Source organism: Pteronotus mesoamericanus, unplaced genomic scaffold (assembly GCF_021234165.1).
Source record: "Pteronotus mesoamericanus isolate MK-2021 breed Mesoamerican mustached bat unplaced genomic scaffold, CSHL_Meso_final contig_164, whole genome shotgun sequence".
In the NCBI taxonomy this organism is placed as follows: domain Eukaryota; kingdom Metazoa; phylum Chordata; class Mammalia; order Chiroptera; family Mormoopidae; genus Pteronotus; species Pteronotus mesoamericanus.
In genome coordinates, this window is record NW_026555065.1 from 26,201,796 (window position 1) to 26,225,470 (window position 23,675).

General features: G+C 39.4%; 1 protein-coding gene and 1 non-coding gene across 2 annotated transcripts in view; both read right to left on the reverse strand.

Annotated features, from left to right (window-relative positions):
• Positions 1-3,809: 3,809 nt before the first annotated feature.
• TMCO5A (transmembrane and coiled-coil domains 5A) overlaps positions 3,810-23,675 on the reverse strand; it is a 54,895-nt gene continuing 35,029 nt past the window's right edge. The window contains exons 3-12 of the mRNA XM_054564094.1: positions 20,492-20,641; positions 19,940-20,063; positions 19,496-19,546; positions 18,725-18,796; positions 13,898-13,954; positions 13,391-13,450; positions 12,882-12,946; positions 11,771-11,828; positions 10,003-10,043; positions 3,810-4,008 (exon numbers count right to left, since the gene is read on the reverse strand). Coding sequence (XP_054420069.1) covers positions 3,810-4,008; positions 10,003-10,043; positions 11,771-11,828; positions 12,882-12,946; positions 13,391-13,450; positions 13,898-13,954; positions 18,725-18,796; positions 19,496-19,546; positions 19,940-20,063; positions 20,492-20,641 — 877 coding nt within the window. The remainder of the gene's footprint in view (positions 4,009-10,002; positions 10,044-11,770; positions 11,829-12,881; positions 12,947-13,390; positions 13,451-13,897; positions 13,955-18,724; positions 18,797-19,495; positions 19,547-19,939; positions 20,064-20,491; positions 20,642-23,675) is intronic.
• On the reverse strand, positions 9,545-9,648 carry LOC129064478 (small nucleolar RNA U13). The gene has a single exon (XR_008528464.1). It is a non-coding gene; the product is annotated as a small nucleolar RNA U13 (small nucleolar RNA).

The following is a 23,675-nucleotide window of genomic DNA, read 5'->3' on the forward strand; positions in this document are numbered from 1 at the left end:
CTTACTAACTGGTTGAGTGATCCTGGGGAGAATACCTCACTGGGTTTGAATGAACAATCCCTAAATTCCATGCCCACGCTATGAGTCTATGATCTGTTTGAGAGTTTCCCTGTTGCCTAATTCTATAAATGCAACCATGGCTGGGATTTCCCCCTTCACATGCGGGCGAACATCCCATCACTCTGGACTATGCCCTGACCAGCGGTCTGGCCAGCACCTGCTATCAATAACAGGCATTTTACAGGCCACGCTTTGCAGCCAGACATAGGCATGGATCCTGGTTATTTCAACTCAGAACTTCAGTTGTTTTATGTGCTTTCAGAACCCGCTTCCTTATTTGTAAATTGTGCATGATAACATATACCTTGTAAGACTGTACATTCTGATAATGCAAGTGAAACACTGAAGTGCCTTGCACATAATAAGAGCTCAGTAAATGGAAGTTATGATCAACAACATCATTTCTTTTATGAAAGGGGATAGGTGAGTGTCATGGCAAACTCAGTCTGTGCTCTTTCTGGATCTGCTGAGGCGTCTTAGTGCGTGGTAGAAAGGACTCATTTCACTGTACAGATAACTCCTACACTTTGATTTTGTGGTGTGGAAAATACAATGAGAAAGAGAGCTTAATGCTCTGGGCAGCAATTTTCTTTAAACCTGGGTGGAGGAAGAAGAAGGTAATTTGTTTAAAGAGTCAGGAGGAGGGAGGACTTTGAAACGAGAAAATAAGCATTACCAAGAGGGAATTTGATTCAGTTTCTACAAAGCAATGAGCGACATGCATCCTTTTCCTCTACCTACATGAACCTTAAGTTTATATATTTATAAAACTTAATATGTTTAGCACTGAGGAGTGAGATTTATTTTGAGGATTTATGAAAGCATGGAGTCCTGCTTCAAGATGAATGCAGGTGTAAGGACAGAGTATGTTAAGGAAGTCTACTCAGGACATATTTTGAAGATTTTTAGGCAGGTTGTGATTTTAGGTAGTGACTCAGCTCTTGGAATAATATGGTCTGTACTCTTGAATTCAGACCCCTCTGGTCTAGGAACTTGTGAAGAAAATGAGACAGGTTTGCCATTGTCATGGACTTTCTCTGGTGTTGCATCTAGCAGGAGTATAATGTAAAGAGCGAGCTGGATGCTGCAGACATCATGAAACAGTGCCCTCTGCTGTTCCTGAGGGAACCGTGCAGCCGTGGTCAAATCCTGAGCGAAGTGCACTGCTTGAGCCAGAGCAAGCTGCCCTGCTGTCTGCAACCATCAAGCCCCTGGGAGGCCAACTGCATGCGCCTATAGCCCGTCTCAGCTGTAAACGTTCAGCTTAAGCAAGAGAGCCCAGTCAACAGTAGCTTACCTCCCCTACATTTGTTTCTAGGCAGGCTCTGACCCCAGGCTGCAAATGAATGCTCCCCTCCCAGTTCTCACTGCAAACACAGAAGGGTTTCTATTAGTTTTGCTGCTTAGCAGAAAAAAATTAAATTTTTTTACTAGATTACCAGTTTATTATAAAAGATATAACTCAGGACCATCAAGATGGAAGAGATGCATAGGGCAAGGTATGGGGAAAGGGCTGGGGGCTTCCATGCCTCTGTGAGCACATCACTCCCCCTACAGCTCCGCATGTCGCCAACCTGAAAGCTCCGGCAGAAAGAATGTTTAAAGTGGTGATTTTAACCATTGAACTGTGCCTTTATGATACCGAGAAGACCTCTCCATCTCGGTATCATAAAATTTAAAATTTTAAATCTTTTAAAGGAAGGTGTCATAGAAAACGATAGTTCGTTGTCAAAGTTTAAAATAGCAAGGGATTAACACACTCTCCTTTTTTTCCCTTCTTTTCTTCCCTCCTCCGTTTTATGAAATCATCTGAAATACCACAGTCTTTTTTTTTTTTTTGCATCTTAATTTTCAAGGGCCACAGAATCTTTTTCTGCAGAAATGATGTTAACATGGTGGAAACTGTTTTGTTAACTTTCTCTACTTTCTGGGAACAGTTATTTTTTTAAAGAACTTATTTATTTATTTATTTTAGAGAGAGGGGAAGGGAGGTCAGAAAGAGAGCGAGAGAAACATTGATCGGTTGCCTCTTGCTTGGCCCTGACCTGGCCTGCAACCCAGGCATGTGCCCTGACTGGGAATGGGACCAGTGACCTTTCAGGTTGCAGGCAGGCACTGAGCCACACCAGCCACAGCTCATTTTATTTATTTATTTATCTATCTATCTATCTATCTATTTATTTATATTTTAATTTTTTTATTGCTGGCTCTCCTGACCCTCTAAGCAGACATCTGTGCTCTGAATTCTCAGTCTCAACTACTGAACTCTTGGTATGACCTCAAATCATAGTCAACATTTACCTTTAAGCAACAAAAAGGGGAATTCTGAGTGTTTGCAGAAAGGATTTGTCTTTCCTACAATAACTTTTGAGCTGTTTCCTCAGCATTGTTCTACTTAGCTAAAGCAGAGAAAATATAGAAATGAAAAATGAAATATACATGAAAGGAAATTTTAAAAAAAGTTTTCTTAAATGACTCTGAAACTACAACATGTGAGAGTACCTTTTCTTTCATGAATCCAAGTTTCAAATCCACAAGTTTAGAGAGTATGCGTTTTTTGCTTTACCATGTGGCAGGATGCTGATAAGTGGAACCTGGTCACACCTTATCTTTCCCTTCTGTCAAGAAGAGTCCAGTTTTGTGCAGTATTGACCACCCCATGGGAAGCAACTGCCAGATTCCACTGGATCCCCAAATTCCGCTGCCATTCATTGCAGGCATAAATGGTGTGTGTAGTGTAGATCTTTTTAACATGGTGGAGGGTATTTCCATTTAGGGTGCTGGGCGAATAACTCAGTTATTTGTATTGTCAGACTACAGGTGTTTATGCATTACTCTAGTAATTGCTGGAAGAAAAGGCTTTGGTTTTCTCTGAAGCTTGGAGTTAAGAGTTTTCTCACTACATGCAATTTACCAGATTAAGAAAGTTTCTTAATTTTTTGTTACTTCTGTTTGGTTACTTCTATTTAAAATATTCATCTAGGGTACAATGTGCTTTTAGTCTTTCAGTTAAGAATGGCTTTGCTGACATATGGTCAGTTTATTTAGTACTTGATATATCTTGCTCTCCCTCTCAGACTAGTGTAAACCACGGATCTGATGTCACCAGTTGGATATAGGCATGGGGAATCACTCCCTCCTCTTTTTTTCTATTGTAGGGCTCATCAGGTATGCGTGTGATACATCTATCTCTCCCTCCCATGTTCCAAAGACATCTTGCCACCAAGAGGAGAATGCCCGTTCAAAGAGAGAAGAGGGAGATGCAACCCAATAACATTGTTTTGAGGTTTCTAGATTTAGCCATGCCTGAACCCCAGATTTTTAGTTCCATGAGCTAATATTTTTTTTTGGCTTTAAATTAGTTTATGCGACGGGGTCACTTGCAACCAAAGAGTTCTAACATAAGTAGTAAGAAATCTTCTGCATTGCAGGGATCCAGTTTCTTAGATTAATATTCACGAGACAAATAGATAAATTTTAACTTTGCTTAGCATCTATGACATTATTATAAAAATGATCTAGTTTGTTTACTGTCCTGTACTCTTTAGTTTGTCCATATAACCATAGAAATCAATTGACAGAACTCTTTATTGGGCAAGTCAATCTTGGAAAGACAGTATGGGGAGGAAAGGTAATCAAGCAGGCAAACCTCAAGAGGAAAACTGAAGAAAGCCTTTTCCCTCCACAAGCTCCGCCGTCTCCTAGACTGACACCACGTGCTTCTTTTGCTCAAGGATATTTCTTGGGGATCAGTGAGGTAAGATGTCCTCCGCCTCAAGCGTGAGAGATGGGAAGAGGAAGCATCTTAGCTTCCACAGGATGCCCCTGCTTAGTATCATGGGCAGTATGTTGATAAGGACATCTGGATTTATAAAACTTATATGGAAGAACAAGTAGCCCAGAAGTCTGATAAAAAACAGGGTGGTGAAAAAGAAGTATCGAAAAATCCTGAAAAGAGAAAGCCAAGAAACTGTTAGCCAGAGGTTAGAAAACCAGGAACAAAATAATAAGTCGTATGTAAATGCATGTCTGGCTCCTTCTTGGTATGCAGATGTCTCCCACTCATTGTTGCCTCTGTTCCCAACAACCCCTTACAAAGGCAGCCCCTTCCCATATGCTGGCCTACCAGCTGGTTACTCTCTCTCCTATTACTGTGTTTTATTTTCTTCTAGCATGTATCACTGCCTGCAATTATCTTATTTATTTTTTGTTTTTAATTTTGTTTCTGAAAATTGTTTTACAAAGCAGTGGTGCAATATTATACCTCAATGGCATGTGTTTCTGTGATTCTACATCCTCTTCAGCACTTGAGTTGCTCAAAATTTTAAAATTTGGCTCATCAGGTGGGTGTAAAGTAATGTCTCTTTATGGTCTTGGTTTTCATTTTCCTGATGAATAATGATGCTGAATATCTGTTCATAGATTTATTGGTCTTCTGTGTTTCTTCTTGCTCATTTATCTACTAGATTGTTTGGCCTTTCTTATTAATTGTAGGAGATCTTTATATGTGATCCTTTAAGGATTAAAAGGATTTAATCCTTTTCCACTATGTGTATTTTACTATCTTCACCCTATAACTTTCACTTGCTCTAAACTGTGGAAGAACAGTTCTAATTTTAAGAAAGTCTAGTTTGTCAACACTTTCTTTAATTAGAGTCAATACTTTTTTGTGTCTTGTTTAAAAAAATCATGTCCTCCCCAAAGGCCAAAAATATACTATTTTCTATTAAGAGTTTATGGTAGTTTAAAAATATGTCCACACATTTTTTGATACTTCTCCCTTCAAGAGATTCCCCTTCAACCGAGTGTGGATTGGACTTAATGACTTGCTTAAAAAGAATAAACTATTGTGAAAGTGACAGTGTGTGACTTCCTAGACTACATATTAGAGACGTCTCAGCTTCCTCCTTACTTTTCAGGGGAAACCAGCTGTCATGTTGCAAGGACATGCAATCAGTCCTGTGGAGAGGTCCATGTGATGAACAACTAAGACCTCTTGCCAATAACCAATAAAATTTGCCAGATATGTATATAAACTACCTCAAAAATATCCTTTATCCCCAGCTAAGCCTCCAATGCCTGTAACTTTGGCCATCTTAGCTGTAAGCTTGTAAGAGACCCTGAGCTAGAACCACCCAGCTAAGTGATTCACAAATTCCTGACCCACAGAAACTGAAATAACAAGTGTTTGTTGTTTGAAGCCACTAAGTTTTGGAGTCATTTTTTATGTAACAGTAGATAATTAATGCCCTTTTTTTTTTTTTTTGACATTTATGTCCTTAAAACATCTGGGTTTGCTTTTTGTATATACTATATGGTAGTAATCTAATCATATTTTTAAAAAATCTGGATAACCATTTCCTTCTCACCATATTTACTGAAAAATTCACTCTTTCCCTTTTGATATACAGACATTGTTACATATCAAAGTTCAACATATATACTGTTTCTGAACTTTTTGTTCTATTTCAGTGGTTAGTTTTCTAATTCCTGTGATGATACTACATTGTCATAATTACTGTAGCTTAATAGCAAATCCTGATATCTGGAAGGGTAGGTTTCCCACTCCTTGCTCTTCTTTAAAGTTGTCCAGCTTGTTTTTGATCCTTTACTCTTCTACATACAGCATTTTTTCCTATTGATTTTATTTTATTTTATTTTCTGTTTGGAAGCACAGTGAGTCTCAAACAAGATGGACCCAAAGAGGACCACACTAAGAAACCTCATAATTAAAATGCCCAAGGTTAAAGATAAAAAGAGACTCTTAAAAGCAGCAAGGCAAAAGCAGAGAGTTACCTACAAAGGAGTTCCCATAAGATTGTCAGCTGATTTCTCTAAAGAAACTTTGCAGGCTAGAAGGGAATGGCAAGAAGTATTTAAAGTGATGAAAAGCAAGAATAAAATATTATTTTATTTTATTTTATTTTCCTACTCTTCCAGTCCTGATATCTGGAAGGGTAGGTTCCCCACTCCTTGCTCTCCTTTAAAGTTGTCCAACTTATTTTTGATCCTTTACTCTTCTACATACAGCATTTTTTCCTATTGATTTTATTTTATTTTCCAGCATTTTTTCCTATTTATTTTATATTATTTTCCAGCTTGATTTTATTTTATTTTTTCCTAGTTTTTAAAAAATATATTTTATTGATTATGCTATTACAGTTGTCCCAATTTTTCCCCTTTGCCTCCCTCCAACTGGTACCCCCATTCCCTCCAGTAATCCCCCCCTTAGTTTATGTCCATGGGTCATGCATACAAGTTCTTTGGCAACTCCATTACCTATGTTGTCTATTTTGTACACCCTCCTGTCTATCTTGTACCTACCAATTTGTGCTTCTTAATCCCTGTACATTTCTCCCCATTCTCCCTCTTCCCCTCTCAATTGATATCCCTCCACATGATCTCCATATCTATGATTCTGTTCCTGTTCTCCTTGTAATTTGGTATTTAGATTCAGTTGTTGATAGTTGTGAATTTGTTGCCATTTTAATGTTCATAGCTTTCGTCTTTTTCTTAAATAAGTCTTTTTGACATTTCATGTAATAATGGCTTGGTGATGACGAACTCCATTAGCTTTACCTTGTCTGGGAAGCACTTTTTCTGCCCTTCCATTCTAAATGACACCTTGGCTGCATAGAGTAATCTAGGTCCTTGCTTTTCATCACTTTAAATACTTCTTGCCATTCCCTTCTAGCCTGCCAAGTTCCTTTAGAGAAATCAGCTGACAGTCTTATGGGAACTCCTTTGTAGGTAACTCTCTGCTTTTGCTTGCTGCTTTTAAGATTCTCTCTTTAACTTTAACCTTGGGCATTTTAATTATGAGGTTTCTTGGTGTGGTCCTCTTTGGGTCCATCTTGTTTGGGACTCACTGTGCTTCCAGGACTAGTATGTATATTTCCTTCACCAAATTAGGGAAGTTTTCCTTCATTTTTTCAAATAAGTTTTCAATTTCTTGTTCTTCCTTTTCTCCTTCTGGCACCCCTCTGATCTGGATGTTGGTACATTTGGAGATGTTCCAGAGGCTTTTTAGACTATCCTCATTTTTTGAATTCTTTTTTCTTCTTCCTGTTCTGGTTAAATGCTTATTTCTTCCTTGTGTTCCAAATTGTTGATTTGATTCTGGGCTTCATCCCCTCCACTGTAGATTCCCCTGTAGATTTTTCTTTATTTCACTTAATGTAACCTTCATTTCTTCCCGGGTCTTTTTTATTCTGTTGCTGTACTCAGTGAGTTCCTGGAGTATCCTGATAGCCAGTGTTTTGAACTCTGCTTCTGATAGATTGCTTATCTTAGTTTCATTTAAATCTTTTTCCAGAGTTTTGTTCTGTTGTTTCAACTGAGCCATATTTCTTTGTCTCCTCAATTTGGCAGCCTCCCTGTATTTGTTTCTGTGTATTAGGTAGGGCTGCTTTGACTCCATGTCTTAGTAGTGTGGCTGATTGCAGAAAAGTGCACCTGTTAAGTTGTATGGGGTGGAGACTTAGGTAATCACCAGGTTGGGGCAATCTGCATCACTGTTCTGTCACCCTGTGTTGGGGAGGGTTCACAGAGGGGACAATGCCACTACCTGGTCTCTGGAGTTTTGCCCAGGAGGAAGTCGTCTTCCAGTTCTTGCACTTCACTTTCTCCCATGTGCCACTGGTGCACTTCCATCTGTTGCCTTGGTGTTGAATCCCAGTGTATCTGCCTGAGTCCTAAGTCCATTGTGGGTCCTTTAAGAGGAGTCTCTTGAGAATCCAGCAGTTTCTCCTGCTGCCCCAACCCTCACTGATTTTCATAGCCAGAAGTTATGGGGACTTATCTTCCTGGTGCTGGAACCCTCGGCTAGGTGGTCTGGTGTGGGGCTGGGATCCCTTGCTCCTGAGGTATCTTTCCCATGTTTTTATCTTCCTCACATGAATGTGGGACTGCCTGTTCCTGTATCCAGGCCTTTTTACACTTTTGTCTCCACATCTGCATGCCTGTCCACCTCCCTGCACCTCTCCATACCTCTCCACACCTCTCTGCATCTTTGCCCCACTCCTCATTTCCGCCTCTCCTACACATCTGGATGAAGGTGGCTTCTTTAGATTCCTGGTTGTTGGACTTCCACACAGCTTGATTTTCTGACAGTTCTGGGTGATCTTTGTTTTGTAGTCTAGTTGTATTTTTTGCTATAGTTGTGTGCAGAGGTGAGACATCACCTATGCCTCCATCTTAATCGGAAGTCTCATATACAGTATTTTTTAGAATCATTTTATTCAGTTACATGAAAAATCTTTTGGGGAGTATGGAATTGAATTCACTCGCTTAATCATTTGGAGACAATTGATATATTTATGATACTAAGACTTCCTATCCATGACTATGGTATTCTCTTCTTTTATTCATATTGCCTTTAAATTTTCCTAATAAATTTTTATAAATTTCCCTGTAAATTTCTTTCTTTTTTCTGTGTTACCCTTATCCAGCTGTGTTGGGCTGCCTCCTATCCCAGGACAAATTTACTACCCACCTACACTCACCAGTCAAAAGCAGTCCCTTCTCCCCTACCCCTGTTTTTAAAGTTTCCCTGTAGAGGTAACCTTGGTGACAGGAGCCAGGATCCTTTCTAGTATAGCATCTTGGTCAGAATTGGAATGAGAAGCCTTTTACAAACCTCTTCCCACCTCTCCCCCTGAAGCTGGATATGATATTCATGAGAAAGTTTTGAGATGATATCTGTGGGGTGACATTTCCAGGGAAAATCCTAGGAATAATCTAGTTTTCTTATTTCTTAAGTCAGTGTCCAATATACCAGTGGCCCCACAGGAGCAGTACAAGAGGAAAGACTTTTGTAGTTTGATGTGATAAACTAGACTAGCAGGATATAGTGAGGTTCTCTGCAAGACACCAACTCTCCGCAAGGCACACAGCTCTTATTCTGGGATCCCACATTGGCAATTCTATGTTGGGCTCTGGTATTAAAGTACATATTAAAGACAGCCAAGGAGTTTTAAGAAAAATTCTTCCAGTTGTTCTGGGAACTTTGTATTTAGAGATATCAAAACAAGTAATACTTGACTTAACTGGTATGAAGGAGTATTCCCCTTAAACAATATTGCAAGACAACTGGAGCTGACCTTTAATTTTATGTTAACCATTTTGATGGAACTCTTTTTCTAAATCCTTTTCCATACCACTTTGAATATATGTTTCTTTATGCCTTCTTAAACAGATTATATTGAACATAATTTGACCTTTTCTTGAAAATGCAGGAGCTTCATTAATACCAATTTTACTTTGCTATCACAGTTAATCCCTCAGGAGTAATATCTTCTCAGTTGTTTGAACCTTAAGTTCTTATTTAGTTTAACAAGTATTTTTGAGCAATTATTATGTGCTGGATAGTGTTAGGTGCTATCTCCTTTTCACAGTCATTTTTCTCTCTCCTTTATTTGCTGTTAGGCAGTGGTATGCTTGGATTTAGAAGTTCTCTCCCCCTTGCTATATATATGTATTTTCACATCAGAGGGATAATGTACTGACATTGTAACAAGGTTTGAGAGAGGAATATCACACACAATGGCATGAAAACCCACTCATCATGCTTATGAACCACAAAAAGATCTCCCTATTTCTAATATACTAAAGTTACTGGGGAACCAGATATATTAGCTAATTCAAATTGATAAAGAAAAAGAGGAGTGAGTATACAATTTACCACATTTGTTTTAGGTGATATGATTCTTGTTTCTGATTGCTACTAGGCCATTGATTTTTAATATTGCAAAGTTGCTATTAGTAGTTTCCTTTGAACAAAGTAGTCATAATTTTAGAACTGAGAAATGTAGTCATTAGTGACACTAGTTTGTTGACTCTATGAGTGTGTGTGTATACCAGGTTCTCCTTGTCTACATTTTGCTTTCTGCCAGGATGGCTAAGCACAACCCTCAGAAAGTGTACTCAAAGATATTTACTTACTTTTTAAAGAACCATATTCCCTTCTTTTGGAGAGAATTAACCTGGTAGAAAAAGATGGGATATTGATAAATTAGCAATTTCTGGAAGCTATCATCACTGTCAAATAATATTCAGTGAACCATTAGTTAAATTTAGATAATATCATACATATTTTTTCATATGCCTAAAAAGGTAAAACTTTCAAAGATAACTATATATGTATATAATTTTATGTTATCTCTTTTATATACTGATAGGAATAAACAAAGTCATAGGAAGGTAAAGTATGTTGCCCAAGGTCAGTGTGCCTGCAGACCGGGTGTTCTGATTCTGGGCTTTCCCGAGTACATCCTTACCTTCTCCTTCATCAGTAATCCTTAGAGAAGTTTACAGGTTATGAAAACCTTACAAACTTATTCAAAGGGATAAGCTTAAACAGTTGTAAAATGTGAAGGTGAGGCTGTACTCTAAATTTAGAGAAGTGTGGCATCACTTTTCTAAAATATTTTCTTATTTATTTCATTTTTCTTTTAACATCCTTGTGAGATTAAAAAAAAGGAGGGGAAGAGGAATTATTATCATTTAAAATTGTGGAAGTGAGGCTCATGGAATTGGAATGAGAAACATACTGGGTCACAAATTTGGGATACAAATTTGGTTCTATAGTGTGAGTAAGATTAAGTGCTCTGCCAGCTGGAGGATTGCTCAGGTAGCCTCTCAGTAGAGATTGCTCAAACGTCATAGATCGTAGAATCACCATGGGACTGATAATCTTGATAAAGGAAACTCTATTTTTCCCCTGATAAGTGGTCAGAGAGAGCACTTTGATGAGCCACTGGTGGTAGATAACAGGACACATCTAGAACCAAACATGGCTCTAGAGAGGTTAATTTCAGAATTTGTTTTCCGGATAGATAAGCAATCTTGGGGCCAGAATAACCTGTTCAAGACAATGGGAACCATGGCCACTGTGAACATTGTTTAACATATATCCAAACATCTGGATGACTCCAAGGACAATCAGTGGTTAATTATTGATACTTGCTTCTTTTCTGTGATTATAAAAGCTATGTTATCTCAACAACGTAAAATTTCTGGTGAATGCTAACCTTAGCTCTAAAGCCAATATAAATTCTGAAGACAAAGTCCAACAAAAGTTTATCTTTTAGTCCTATGTACTTGCTGCTACTGGGCACCATGTGGGCCAAGAGGCCTGGTACTTTATATCCAATTCTATTTCCTTCTGACCTTTGCATGTATTTGGGTGACATTGTGATGTTAAATAAGAATAGACATTGAAGCTGAATCATAAAGAAGCAATGACTTTCTATGTTCTAATTCACAGACCAACTCTGATTAGATGGTGAGAAATGGCTGGTGCTCTGTGTTGTGAAAGATTCGGCACCACTTCGGGATTATCATGTAAGAGTACTGTGATAGTTAGAGATGGAAGGAATGGATTGTGTATGTGCCATGTGTGGACCTACTCTCTGCAGAGCATACCCTCAATTAAATATTCCTTCTTACTTCCATTCTGAATTCTCTTAGGTCTTAGGCTGTTTTCTTTGAGAACACATCATTTGTGTGTCTATAAAAAGAGTGAAGACAATTGTTCCTTAGTTTCCTCTTTGCTTGTTTAGGTTTGGAATGCCTTGGAATTATGTCTGGTGCTGTTCTTGGAAAATGCACACAGGAAGACTGATGTATGTTTGGAGGCTTGTAGTATTCAGGAAACTCCTTTGAAAGGCAATGAAACTGAAGGACACTGAGGATAGAATGGAGTGCTCACCTTATTATTTTGGTTGTTAAAATCTTTTCTCTCAGAGTTCATGTTCAAGACTTTTGATCTGGGGGGAAAAGAACCAAAATAGGAATTGGATAAAGTACTCCCAAACGTTCATATTATGAGATGGTTATTTAAAAACAGTTTTAGATTTTAAAGCTATATTGTCCACTATTGTAGCTAGTGGGTACATGTAGATATTTACATTTAAATGAATTAAAATTAAAAATAATTAGTTCCTCAGTTACAGCTCAGTAGGTGACTAGTTGACACCTATTGTATAGCAGGGAAAGTTCTATTGGGTGGTCCAGTTCTAGGACTTAGCTTAGTTGTCAAGCCATACCTACTGCTCAGGGAGAATTTAGGGAGACTTGCAGGCATCCTTTACAGGTGAGGGTCTCCAAGTCCCAGTGCCCTTATCCCCAGGTCACAGTGTGTACTTGGCCTATAGAGAGGCTGTATGCAGTTTGGGTTTCTCTCTCTTGATTCACATGATTCCAAACTATTTAATAAATAGAAATATCTTCAATTGAATTTAGATTTGACTTCTAAAGAGGGTCAAGAAACGGAGGTGAAGTTTTTGGTTTTGGTTTCTCACTATTTTGACTCTTATTTATCATTTCTAATTTTTAATGTTCATAGTTTAATATAGCTTGAATTTTATAGTATGATAGTTTTAATCTGTGTCTAGAGATTAGTTTCATTTTTATCCCATATGGTTCAGTTCTTATATGTTTGGGGGAAGTAAGAATGGTAGTACGTTTTCAGGAATTTTCTGTGATATGTAAGGAATGTCCTACTATTAAAGGTGACTAACCAATAACTCTTTTTAAAGCATATGTTCTTGACCTTAAGATAACCTTGAATAATTGATAATATGATCAAATTAGAAAGGTAGATGTGTTTCTCAAGTATTCTAAGAAAAATGGGAGGACCTGCACTGTAAAGTTGGTGTAGTCTAATGGGGGTCAACCAGATCACTAACAGGGGAAAGCCATGTGGCATTGGGGCTCACTCAATTCCAACTAGGAACTGGTCAGAGAACTGTTTGCTCCGACCCAGGCTGAGGTGGAGTTACCACTAAAACCAGGATGTTCCTTTGTTTGCCAAAGCTCACACTTCTTTCTCAAGGAACCGAATCTCTAATTCTTCTTCTATTTTCCTCAAAGTTTCCTGGTACTTCTTCAAAGAGAAAGAAGAGAAACCACAATTACTGACCAGAATCTTTAGGCTTTTTCTAACTACAGTAAGCATGTGATTACTTTGAATTATTACATTGTAACATGAATGTTTGGTATTCCTACTGGCACTTTATCTCCTTTCCTAGTCCCCCAACCCACAACCATTGATCTCTCACTACATTTTACTCTTGGGAAGGTCTCTGGGGCAATAGGAATTATAAATAAATAGGAAAAGTGCTTCTTATTAATTTAAGAGCACAGAGGTTGGGAGACCAGGACAGAAATAGAAAGGTATTGGTGGTGGAGTTCAAGGACCCTAAAGTCCTTTTGCAGTACCACCTTGAAAAGTTAAAATTGTTCCAGGCTGTATTCTTTGAAAAGCCCGGGTACATTTCATCCTGTACTTTAGCAAACCCTTTGCAAAATGTTGACTTAGATGTTGTACCTTTATGCAGAGGGCCTGATCTTCACAGAGCTGGGTCACAAATGCAAAGTCTTCCATTACCTGAGATGAAAAAAATCCAGCCTTAAATTTCTCTCAGTAAACTGCTATGCAAACAAGAGTATCCTTGTTTCCTTCTCATCCCAGACCCTAAATGTAGTTTTCTAATTGTTCTAAATTTGTTTTTGCTGTACATATGAACTCATTTCCTTTTTTTGAGGATAAACAAGCAGTGTTTTAAAACCCCAATGGGAAATATTTGGGAACAGTTGGGAGAAGAATGCATACTAATTTGTTGGATTTATAGATTATGGAATGTATCCTGTAAAATGTTAAAGAGAAGTAAACCTAGGGGACTGTATTCATCTTTTTTCTCTTCATTGCCTCCCTGGCCCCATAGAAGTTTGGATCTGGAACCTTAAAACTTTGTCATCTTAGGACTATATTAGATGGGTCTGACTGAGGATCTAGTTTCCGTTCCTTTGGGAGAAGTAGCTTTTATTTTGTTACCTTGTTCAGCTCCTTCTCTTGGTTAGCACAGGAGGCTTCCAGCTGCTGTATCTTAAGCTGTAGAAAGGAATGGAGATTGGTAACTCAGCAAAGTGAAAACCATACAGGATTCCATTCTGAAATGCTGTCTTGAGTTTGTTCCACAGGTGGCTAGAGGACATTAGGCATGATTTCAGATGTCTTTTTGATGGAGGAGCCAAACCATTCAGCATCCTTTGCAGCTGCCTGGTGAGCCTGCTTTTCTCTACTTCCGACTTCTTCCCATCCATCAGTGCTCCCTTCACCCCTAAACTTCAATTCTTGCTTCCTTCTCAGCATTTTTCTCTTAAAAGAAACATCAAGCTTGAAAAAATTCACTCTTCATTTTCCTTTTATATATTCATTGCTCACTCTCTTCTCCCTCCCTTTATTCCTCTTCCCTCTTTTCCTTCCTTAAATATTTGATGAAAGCCTATTCCTTATTTGCCACTAAGCTGGAATGACAGGGAAGGAGCTAGGGGTGGGGGGACTAAGGATACAGTGGTAATAGATTGATAGGCTCTCTGCCTCACACTGCTGACATTCTAGTTGGGGGACATAAATTAGTTAACATGATAATAATAAATGCTATGAAGGAAATGAAAACAGAGTAATGTGATGAAAGCAAGTGATGGTATAAGAGCTATTATAGATGAGATGATATTTGAGCTGATGTCTGATGTCTAAGGGATAAATATTAGAAAAATGGATATCTGGAAGAAATATGTGCAATGAAGAAGTTACATCAAGGGCCAAGACTATGAAGTAGCACAATCTGGTATACATGGAGAAGTTAATATGACTAGAACATACGGGAGATTGGTAGGAAGAAAATTAGGTGAAGAATGTTAGACATGGATGAGATTTTGTAGGGCCTTGCAGTTTCTAGAAAGAGTTTAGTTCTTTATTCTAATTATAGTGAAAAGCCAGGGAAGAGCTTGAAGAGGTAAAGAGATGATCTGACTTGTGTTTTTAAAGAGGACTTTCCTATGTGTGGAAAGTTCAGTGTTTAGGAGTAAGAGTAGAAGCAGAAAGACTAGTTAGAGGGTTACTTCAGTGTCTAGGTGAGGGGTTATGGGACCTTGCAAAAGGGCAGCAGTGACAGTAGCAGTAGAAGGAGGGAAATAGATGCATTTGGGATATATTCTGTAGATAGAAAGGACTCGACTGCATCTTTTCCTCCTTCCATTTTCAAGTCTGTTCTTCCCATTTTCACCTAAGCAGTACTATTTCACATCTGGACTCTTCCAACAGTTCCTTTCCCCTCCAGTCAGGTGCAGAAGCCAAATGTGCCAGGGGCTATATGTTCAAGATAATGGTCTGAGTCACAAGGAGTTGAAGCAAGTACTGAACTGATCCTCTCATGCAAAAGGAAGAGAAACAAAAGAAATGCTATATATTTCATAGAATTAGAGATATCACCTGATAATTCTAAAACACAGCTGGGCAAAAGGGAATGATTCAAATGGTTAATAATACTCTAGAACTCTTTAGGACTGTGTTAATCACTGCCAAGAAAATAATAGCCATTGTTCTGACAATGCCTGGAACCCTCTATTTATTGCCTATCAGCTCAGCCCACCTGATATAGCCAGCATAGTTAAGACCTAAAGTGTTACCACTAGATTCTGGCCAGCTTACTGCCAGAAAAACTTGTTCTGGGGAGAAGGAAGAAAAACTCCTGAATGATATAGTTTTATGGCAAAAATAGTTAAGGGGCTTCATAATTTTTTTTTAGTCTTAGATTCAATTTCTTCCTGATATTAAATTTCCTGGATAAGACTTCCAGTCAAGATGGAGGTGTAGGTTAACATGCTTTGCCTCCTTGCACAACCACAGAAAGAATTACAACTAGACCTCAAAACAAATAACAACCAGAACTGTCAGAAAATTGAGCTGCATGGAAGTCTGACAACCGAGGATTTGAAGAAGCCACATTCATCCAGATGGGTAAGAGAGGTGGAGATGCAGAGACTGATAGAGGGGTGTGGAGACACGCAGAGACATGGTGTGGCACAGATAGGCGGTGGTGGCAGAACGGGTGGTCCCACATTCATGTGTAGTGGACAAATATTGGGAAGGATGCCTTGGGAGTTAGCAATCCCAGCCCCAGGCCAGATCACACTGCCCAGGGTACCAGTGCCAGGATTAAATCTCCATGACTTCTGTCTGTAAAAATCATGGGGTTTGGGATGGTAGAAGAAACTGCCAGGTTTTCAGGATACTCTGTTTAAGGGCTCACATGCACTTAGAACACATCCCTCTGGAATTCAGCATCAGGAAAAGAGCTGGAAGGGTACAAGTCACATACAGGGAATAAGCGAAGTGACTGGAAAGAAAGCAAGTGCCAGGCAAACCCCCAGAAGCCAGGAAGCCACACTGTCCCCTCTCCAAGCCCTTCCCTAACACAGGGCCACAAAGCAGTGAAACAGGTTGCCCTGCCCTGGCGATCACCTAAGGCTCTACCCCACACAATTTATAGGTGTCTTTTCTGCAGTAGGCCACACTGCTAAAACAGGAAGTCAAAGTGGCTCTACCTAATACACAGAAACAAACACAGGGAGGCTGCCAAATTGAGGAGACAAAGAAATTTGGCCCAAATGAAATAACAGGACATAACCCCAGAAAAAGAACTAAATGAAACAGGGATAACCAACCTATAAGATGCAAAAAAACACTGGTTATCAGGATGCTCAAAGAACTCATTATGTATGGCAACAACATAAAAAAGACCTAGGAATAAATGAAGGTTACACTAAGAGAAATAAAGATAAATCTACAGGGAACCAACAGTGGAAGGGATGAAGAATCAAATCAACAATTTGGAACACAAGGAAGAAATAAGCATTTAACCAGAACAGGAAGAAGAAAAAAGAATTCAAAAAATGAGGATAGTCTAAAAAGCCTCTGGAACATCTCCAAATGTACCAACATCCAGATCAGAGGGGTGCCAGAAGGAGAAAAGGAAGAACAAGAAATTGAAAACTTATTTGAAAAAATGAAGGAAAACTTCCCTAATTTGGTGAAGGAAATATACATACTAGTCCTGGAAGCACAGTGAGTCCCAAACAAGATGGACCCAAAGAGGACCACACCAAGAAACCTCATAATTAAAATGCCCAAGGTTAAAGTTAAAGAGAGAATCTTAAAAGCAGCAAGCAAAAGCAGAGAGTTACCTACAAAGGAGTTCCCATAAGACTGTCAGCTGATTTCTCTAAAGGAACTTGGCAGGCTAGAAGGGAATGGCAAGAAGTATTTAAAGTGATGAAAAGCAAGGACCTAGATTACTCTATGCAGCCAAGGTGTCATTTAGAATGGAAGGGCAGAACAAGTGCTTCCCAGACAAGGTAAAGCTAATGGAGTTCGTCATCACCAAGCCATTATTACATGAAATGTTAAAAAGACTTATTTAAGGAAAAGATCAAAGCGATGAACATTAAAATGGCAACAAATTCACAACTATCAACAACTGAATCTAAATAACATACTAAGCAAACAAGGAGAACAGGAACAGAATCATAGATATGGAGATCATGTGGAGGGATATCAATTGGGAGGGGAAGAGGGAGAATGGGGGAAAAGTGCAGGGATTACGAAGCATAATTGGTAGGTACAAAATAGACAAAGGGATGTTAAGAATAGTATAGGAAATGGAGAAGCCAAAGAACTTGTATGCAGAGCCCATGGACATGAACTAAAGGGTGAGAATTCCTGGAGGAAATGTGGGTACCTGGTGGAGAGGGACAAAGGGGGAAAACTGGGACAACTGTGATAGCATAATCAATAAAATACATTTCAAAAAACGTTTCCTGGGTAAGTATGGCCAAGCAAGATTACTTGGTAGATTTGGGCTCCCTGTTTTGTGTGTGTGTGGAGGGGGAGGGGTGTCAACACTAATTTGGTCAACAGAAGATAGGGGAGTGATTCCCTGTTCTTTCATTTTCTATTTTCAGTATGTCCATATCTTCAGAGGTGTCATACATACAATATGGGCTTAAGTGTGGGTTTAAGAAGCTAAGGAGAAGCATATAAGATAAGAACAAAACTAATTATACAGAGAGAATTAAGAATTTTATCTGCTCTCTGAATAAAATAAGTCTCAAATTCTTCTTGTATCTTTGATTAGATGGGTTGCAGTTGTGCTCAGACTCTTAGGTCTGGAATGCAATCACAGAAATGCTAAGCAGTGTATGATGTGTTTAACAGGTAGAGGTCACTAAACATTTGAATGAACAATTGAATAGATTCTTTCTGGATTGGAATCAATGACAAGGTGTGTAACCTGTCTAGCACATAGTAGATTTACAAATCCTAGCTCTGCCTCTATGAATTCATACATATATTCAGTCAGGCTTTTAAATAATTACTTTAAAATTATGTGGCTTTTCAAGACGTTAACCCTTCAAAAAAGGGAAAGAATATTTTGTATATACAACTTCTTTCAGTATTCAAACTGAGGATGGCAGAAACTGATTAAATTGCCCACCTTCAAGCATCGATCACATTAAATGCTGGGGCCATAATTTAAACTAGAGACTTCAACTATCTCCAGTATTAGTGCACATGTATTTGTGCATTCGTATTCTGCTTTCTCTGATGGGAAAGAGAACAAAAAACAAAATATATGGCTTCAGAGTAAAATCTCTTATTAAGGGCAGAGGAGAATACAGCATTTGGTGTCTCAGGCTTAAGCCTGACATGGACTAAAACTACAAAGAAATTATCCCAACTTTGACAATTGTTTCCACTTGAAGGCTTGTTTATTGGTCACATACCTCAAACCCATTTAAAATTGTTTTTTTCATTTACCTTTGACTCTTCTGGCGTTCCCTTTAGATTGTCTTTTTCATACTTGGTTGTCTTAGGTAATTTCCTGGTAAGCTATGGTTTCAAATAAGAAAATACATTTCAAATAAAAAATATATCTAATTAAAAATATAGAAGACAAAGATATTTTCTGATATGTGGGGCCCAGTAACTTAGCCTTGATAAAAATGTCCAGGAAATAATCCCTTGATGGATACTTGGGAACATCTTTATTCTACCTCCATCTTCTCACTCATCTTAGCTACCAAAGCTAGAGACCACTCAAGACAGGGGTACTTCCCTGAGTACCTAACCTATGCTGGGTCACTCAGGGTTGAAGGCATGGGTCAGAAAGTAGGATAATCATAGAAAACCCGCTGTGTTCTGACCTGGATTTGAGGTGGAGGGAATGCCTGGACAAGGAAAATGGAATTCTTAGGAATTATTTTTTAAAAGTCTGTGTTGAAAGTAAAATTAACCTTTCACCACAAAGGTTCTGGTCAATTACTTCAACAGAGTGTCTGTTGGAATTCATTTCCTTGTGGTATAATGAAGAACCCAGGAGACCCCACCCACTGTTTTCACCCGAGGCTTCCAGGGAGAATCAATGCACCTGAGTCAGAAGTTCAGCCTCAGGAGAGTGCAGCAGGAGTAGTACCCACCCCAGCACAGGCCTCCCTGACACCTGGTTCTCTATCATCATTTTTCCTCTCTTGCCTCTTTGATGACTGGGGATGGTGTGGGGACACCGGGGAGCACAGAGCTCTATCCTACCTTTCTTTGAAGTTCTTCTATATTGTGGACCAGAGCCTCATTCTTCCTTTCCTGTTGAAAGAAGCAGAGTGTAAGTGTTCATCTGCATACCACCATCTGTCTTCATTCAGTTGATTTTTCTCCCTTTCACCCCAGTGATATTTTCCTGTGGAAACTCCGTCTTACTTCATGATGTCAGATAAAAAGCCTGTGGTTTGATGTCAATATATACACACTAAATTTCCAGGGATAGAGATGCTTACCTGTAGGGCTACCAATGCTAAATGTTACCAAAGAAACCCTGCCCTCCACACATCCCCTTCCATGCATGGACCCATTCTGCCACGGCTTTTAAGTTGACTCTTCTTTGAAAGTCAAAAGGGAGGACTAGCTTATCTGACAGTTGATGAGGGGTAGGATGAGGAATAGAACTCATCAAATGGCTCTTCCCAACTTCTTGCTTACAAGTCTGGCTGTTTCTTCTTCTAGCTCCTGCAAGGCTCTTTCCCTTTCCAGTGTGGTACAGTTTTCCTTCTCCCACTCCTCGTCTTCTGCCAAGTCTCTGGCTTGAGTGATCTCACTTTCTAGCCTGGATGGCACAAGCACACATTGTGAGAAACTGGCAGTTTCAGAACTGATAAAACACGTATCAGTTTTAAGCATATTTCAATGATAATAAATACAAATCGCAAGTGTGGAACCCTTCTTTCCAGGATCCTTAGAATCAGGTTCACTTTAAGGTAGGAAAAGTTAAGATTTTCCTGCTTCCCAAGTCAAGTACCCAATGTTCTTTCAACTTAGGTAAACATCACCTAGTCTTTTAAGAATCTGTTTGAAAGTTGTTCTATTTCAAGGTTTAAGCCAAAGAGAAATGCCAAGAATAAAGAAGAAAGTTTTTGCTATACAAGACATAGGTCTCTAGAGCAAGCTGGAAAATTCAGTTTTGTCTCTTCTTATTCACCCTTCCCCACCCCCCTTTTTGGATTGTGAGCTTCCTTTATGAAATCCCTCACTCACCTCTGAATCTCCTCTTCTTTCTCATGAATTTTTAGAAGAAGTTCCTGATTTGCTTCATCTATTCTCTGCATATCCTTTTCAAGGTCCATGTTTAAACTGTTAATGTTCTTCTTTGATTGGGCCAATCTTAAGATTTCCACTTTCTCAGACCTGTAGGCTCAGCCCCCAAAATGAACAAGGGCCAGTTATCTTATGATCAAAAAACTTCAGGTCAAAGGGGATATATAGAAGACCTGCAATTCATTAACATGACTGTTTCTGGGAGCACTCTTCTTCTTTTTTAATTCTTAGGAAATTATATTTCTCAATCATGCTTCTACAATTTGTTTCAATAATTTTAAACTCAGTCAGCAAGGGAGGTCTTCCCTGGGTTTTTTCATCCAAAGTGCTCCATTCTGATTCAGGAGAAGTTTCCCTCTTTAAATCACCTCTTGAATCAGAGAGAGTTATTTCTCACACAAATTGTTCACAAAATCTGCTCATGCAATACACTTTTATTGAGTACTTTTATCCAAGCATCTGGCACATCACCAGTGGTTGAGCCAAACTTTATGCAGAGCCACAAGAGGTTTCCATGGTAGGTTGGGTTTTAGTCCTTCTTTCCCTCCTTCCATCTCAAAACTTCTCCATTGCTCACTACAAAGTTTGAGAATCTACCATGGAAAATCACTCCACTGAACAGACACAAATATAATCCAGCCATTTCCTTCAAGAATGCAAACATTGGTGACATCAGGGGAATGGCTATGTGAGATTCCCCTATCTTTCCCTTTGAAGTTACAACCATTTAAACAGCTGTAATTCAAAAAATAATTCCCTGCACAATACACAAACATGTCTGAGAGGCCTATACATTGAAACTTCTGAAGGTGGGTGGATGAGTGGGAGCGAGCCAGGGAGAAGGGAAGGGAGAAGAGCCAGGATGATACCACAGATGGACACATCCTGGAGTTCATTGTAGTCTTGCAAAAGGGGAAGATTCAGTTTGTTGCCTGTACTTTCTGAGCCTAGAGAAGCAAAGAGGTACTGTGAGCTTTGCTGGAGTGGTTGGTGTGTACTGTAGCTGAACCCAGTGGCCCAGGTGGAGACTGAAAGTAGAGGTGTGGCTGTGGTTGTCTGGTGGCTTCCATTGCCAGACAGAAAAATAAGGTTGAGGAGTCTGGCCATTTTCCCTCACTCTTCTAGAGCTTACTCCCCTTCATTCACCCCCCACAAGCTTTCAGCAGCCCCCAGAAAAGGCTGTCGTGGTGAGTACAGGAATACACAGCACACCATCTACAACACTAAGAACTGGAAAAACAGAGGCATTCTTTTCCATGAACGGTAGGCACATGCTGCCGCTGATCCCTGTGACAGGGTAGATATAGAGGTGAGGTGGCTGACATTTGGAAGTTGCCATGACTGGGAGGAGACAAAGCTACAAAGGTAACAGTTGACATCTTCCAGCTTACCCCACTTCCACTCATTGTGATTGGGCTGCCAGCAGAATCTGGTTGCAGGGGATAGCTCAGAATACCAATGCCCAGCACATTTCCCCATGGGGATGGGGCTCTGAGACCAAGGCTCTTGGGTTACAACGGGGATGCCCATCTTACAGGACTATAAAGGGCATTTTACACCACCCTCAGAGATTGCAGAAACCAAAGCAGTGCAAGAAAAACTAAGGACCCTGTGCTTCAGTGCCACCAAATGGAAAACAAAAGAAAGACTTCTTATCAACTGACAGGGAATACCACTCTTAATAATCTAATTGTCATAGATGCCTAGACACAGATGGAATCCATTAACTACTTAAAATAACCAAGATAATGAGGCAACTCAGAAACAAAAAGAAAAATCTTCAGAAAATAAACTTAAAGACAGAAGTGTGTGATTTAAATGACACAGTATTCAAGATTGCAGTTCTGAAAAAACTCAAAAAGATACAAGAAAACACAGATAGGGAGTTTAATGAACTCAGAAATAAAATCAATAAACAAAATGAACACATTATCAGAGAGATTGAAACTTTAAAAAATAACCAAGTAGAAATTCTAGAGAAACAGAACTCAATAAAAGAGATGAAGAAGGAACTAGCAAGCTTAGGAAACAGAGCTGGCCAAATTGGAGAAAGAGTTAGTGACATTGAAGAGAGAAATCTAGAAATGATGAAGATGAAAAAAGAGAGAGACTTGAGAGGAAAAAAAAAATGAAAACAAAGAACTCTGCAAGAACTATGTGACTTCCTCAGAAAGGCAATATAAGAATAATGGGTATACCAAAAGGAGAAGAGAGGGAGAAGGGAACAGAGAGCCTAATTAATCAAATACTTGTTGATGACTCTAAGATGGCAGAGGAGTAAGTGGAAGTTACACTAACCTCCCAGGACAAAACTGGAATCACAAATTTTAGTGAAATCATCCTGAATAGACAACGAAACACTAGCTAGAGAGAAGCCTATGACCACAGACAAAGAGAAGAAACCACTTAACCACAATGAGACTGGTAGGGAGTGCAGAAGAGGTGTGAGAGGTCTGGCTGGGCTCCCATGGGAGGCAATTAAAGTTCTTGAGGGATATTTCAGTGGCCGGGGGGATTTCCCCTAAGAAGTGTGGGGCCTAAACCCCAAGCTGGGCTCCTCAGCCTACAGCACCAGAGCTAGAAAGGAACCCAGATAACATTCAGCTGTGAAAAGTAGTAGGGTTTCTGTATGCCAGGGAGAGATGGCTAGAGACACAGGGAACCTTTTAAGGGCCAATGAACAAAATTCCATTTGCAGCTACTTACTCTTGTCTCTGGCAGAGGGAGGGCAGAGTAGACTAGAACTGCTTGGGGAGAGTCTGGGGTGGGTGGCTCTGGGGAGAGAACAGATGCTAGGATCCCCGTGCTGAATTATTCCCCATACTGCATCTTTAACAGGTAAAGCACTCCTCTTCATATGGCATCAACCTGAGGAGAAGCAATAGCCCCACCCAAAGGAATTACTCTGCCCTACCCTGTGGAGATTAAGCCAGGTGGTTGATTACAGCTTGAGGCTATATCATTGATTAGTTTAACAACTAAGGTGGATCTCTGGGAGCTCTATGAGACTTCAGCTGACCCTTCCTAGGGCCCAGTGCTGATAAAACCTGGCCTTGGTATGTAACCTGTTTTTTTCTGCACTCAAAGATGATCAGCAGAGGGAGCCACATGCTGTAGATCACTG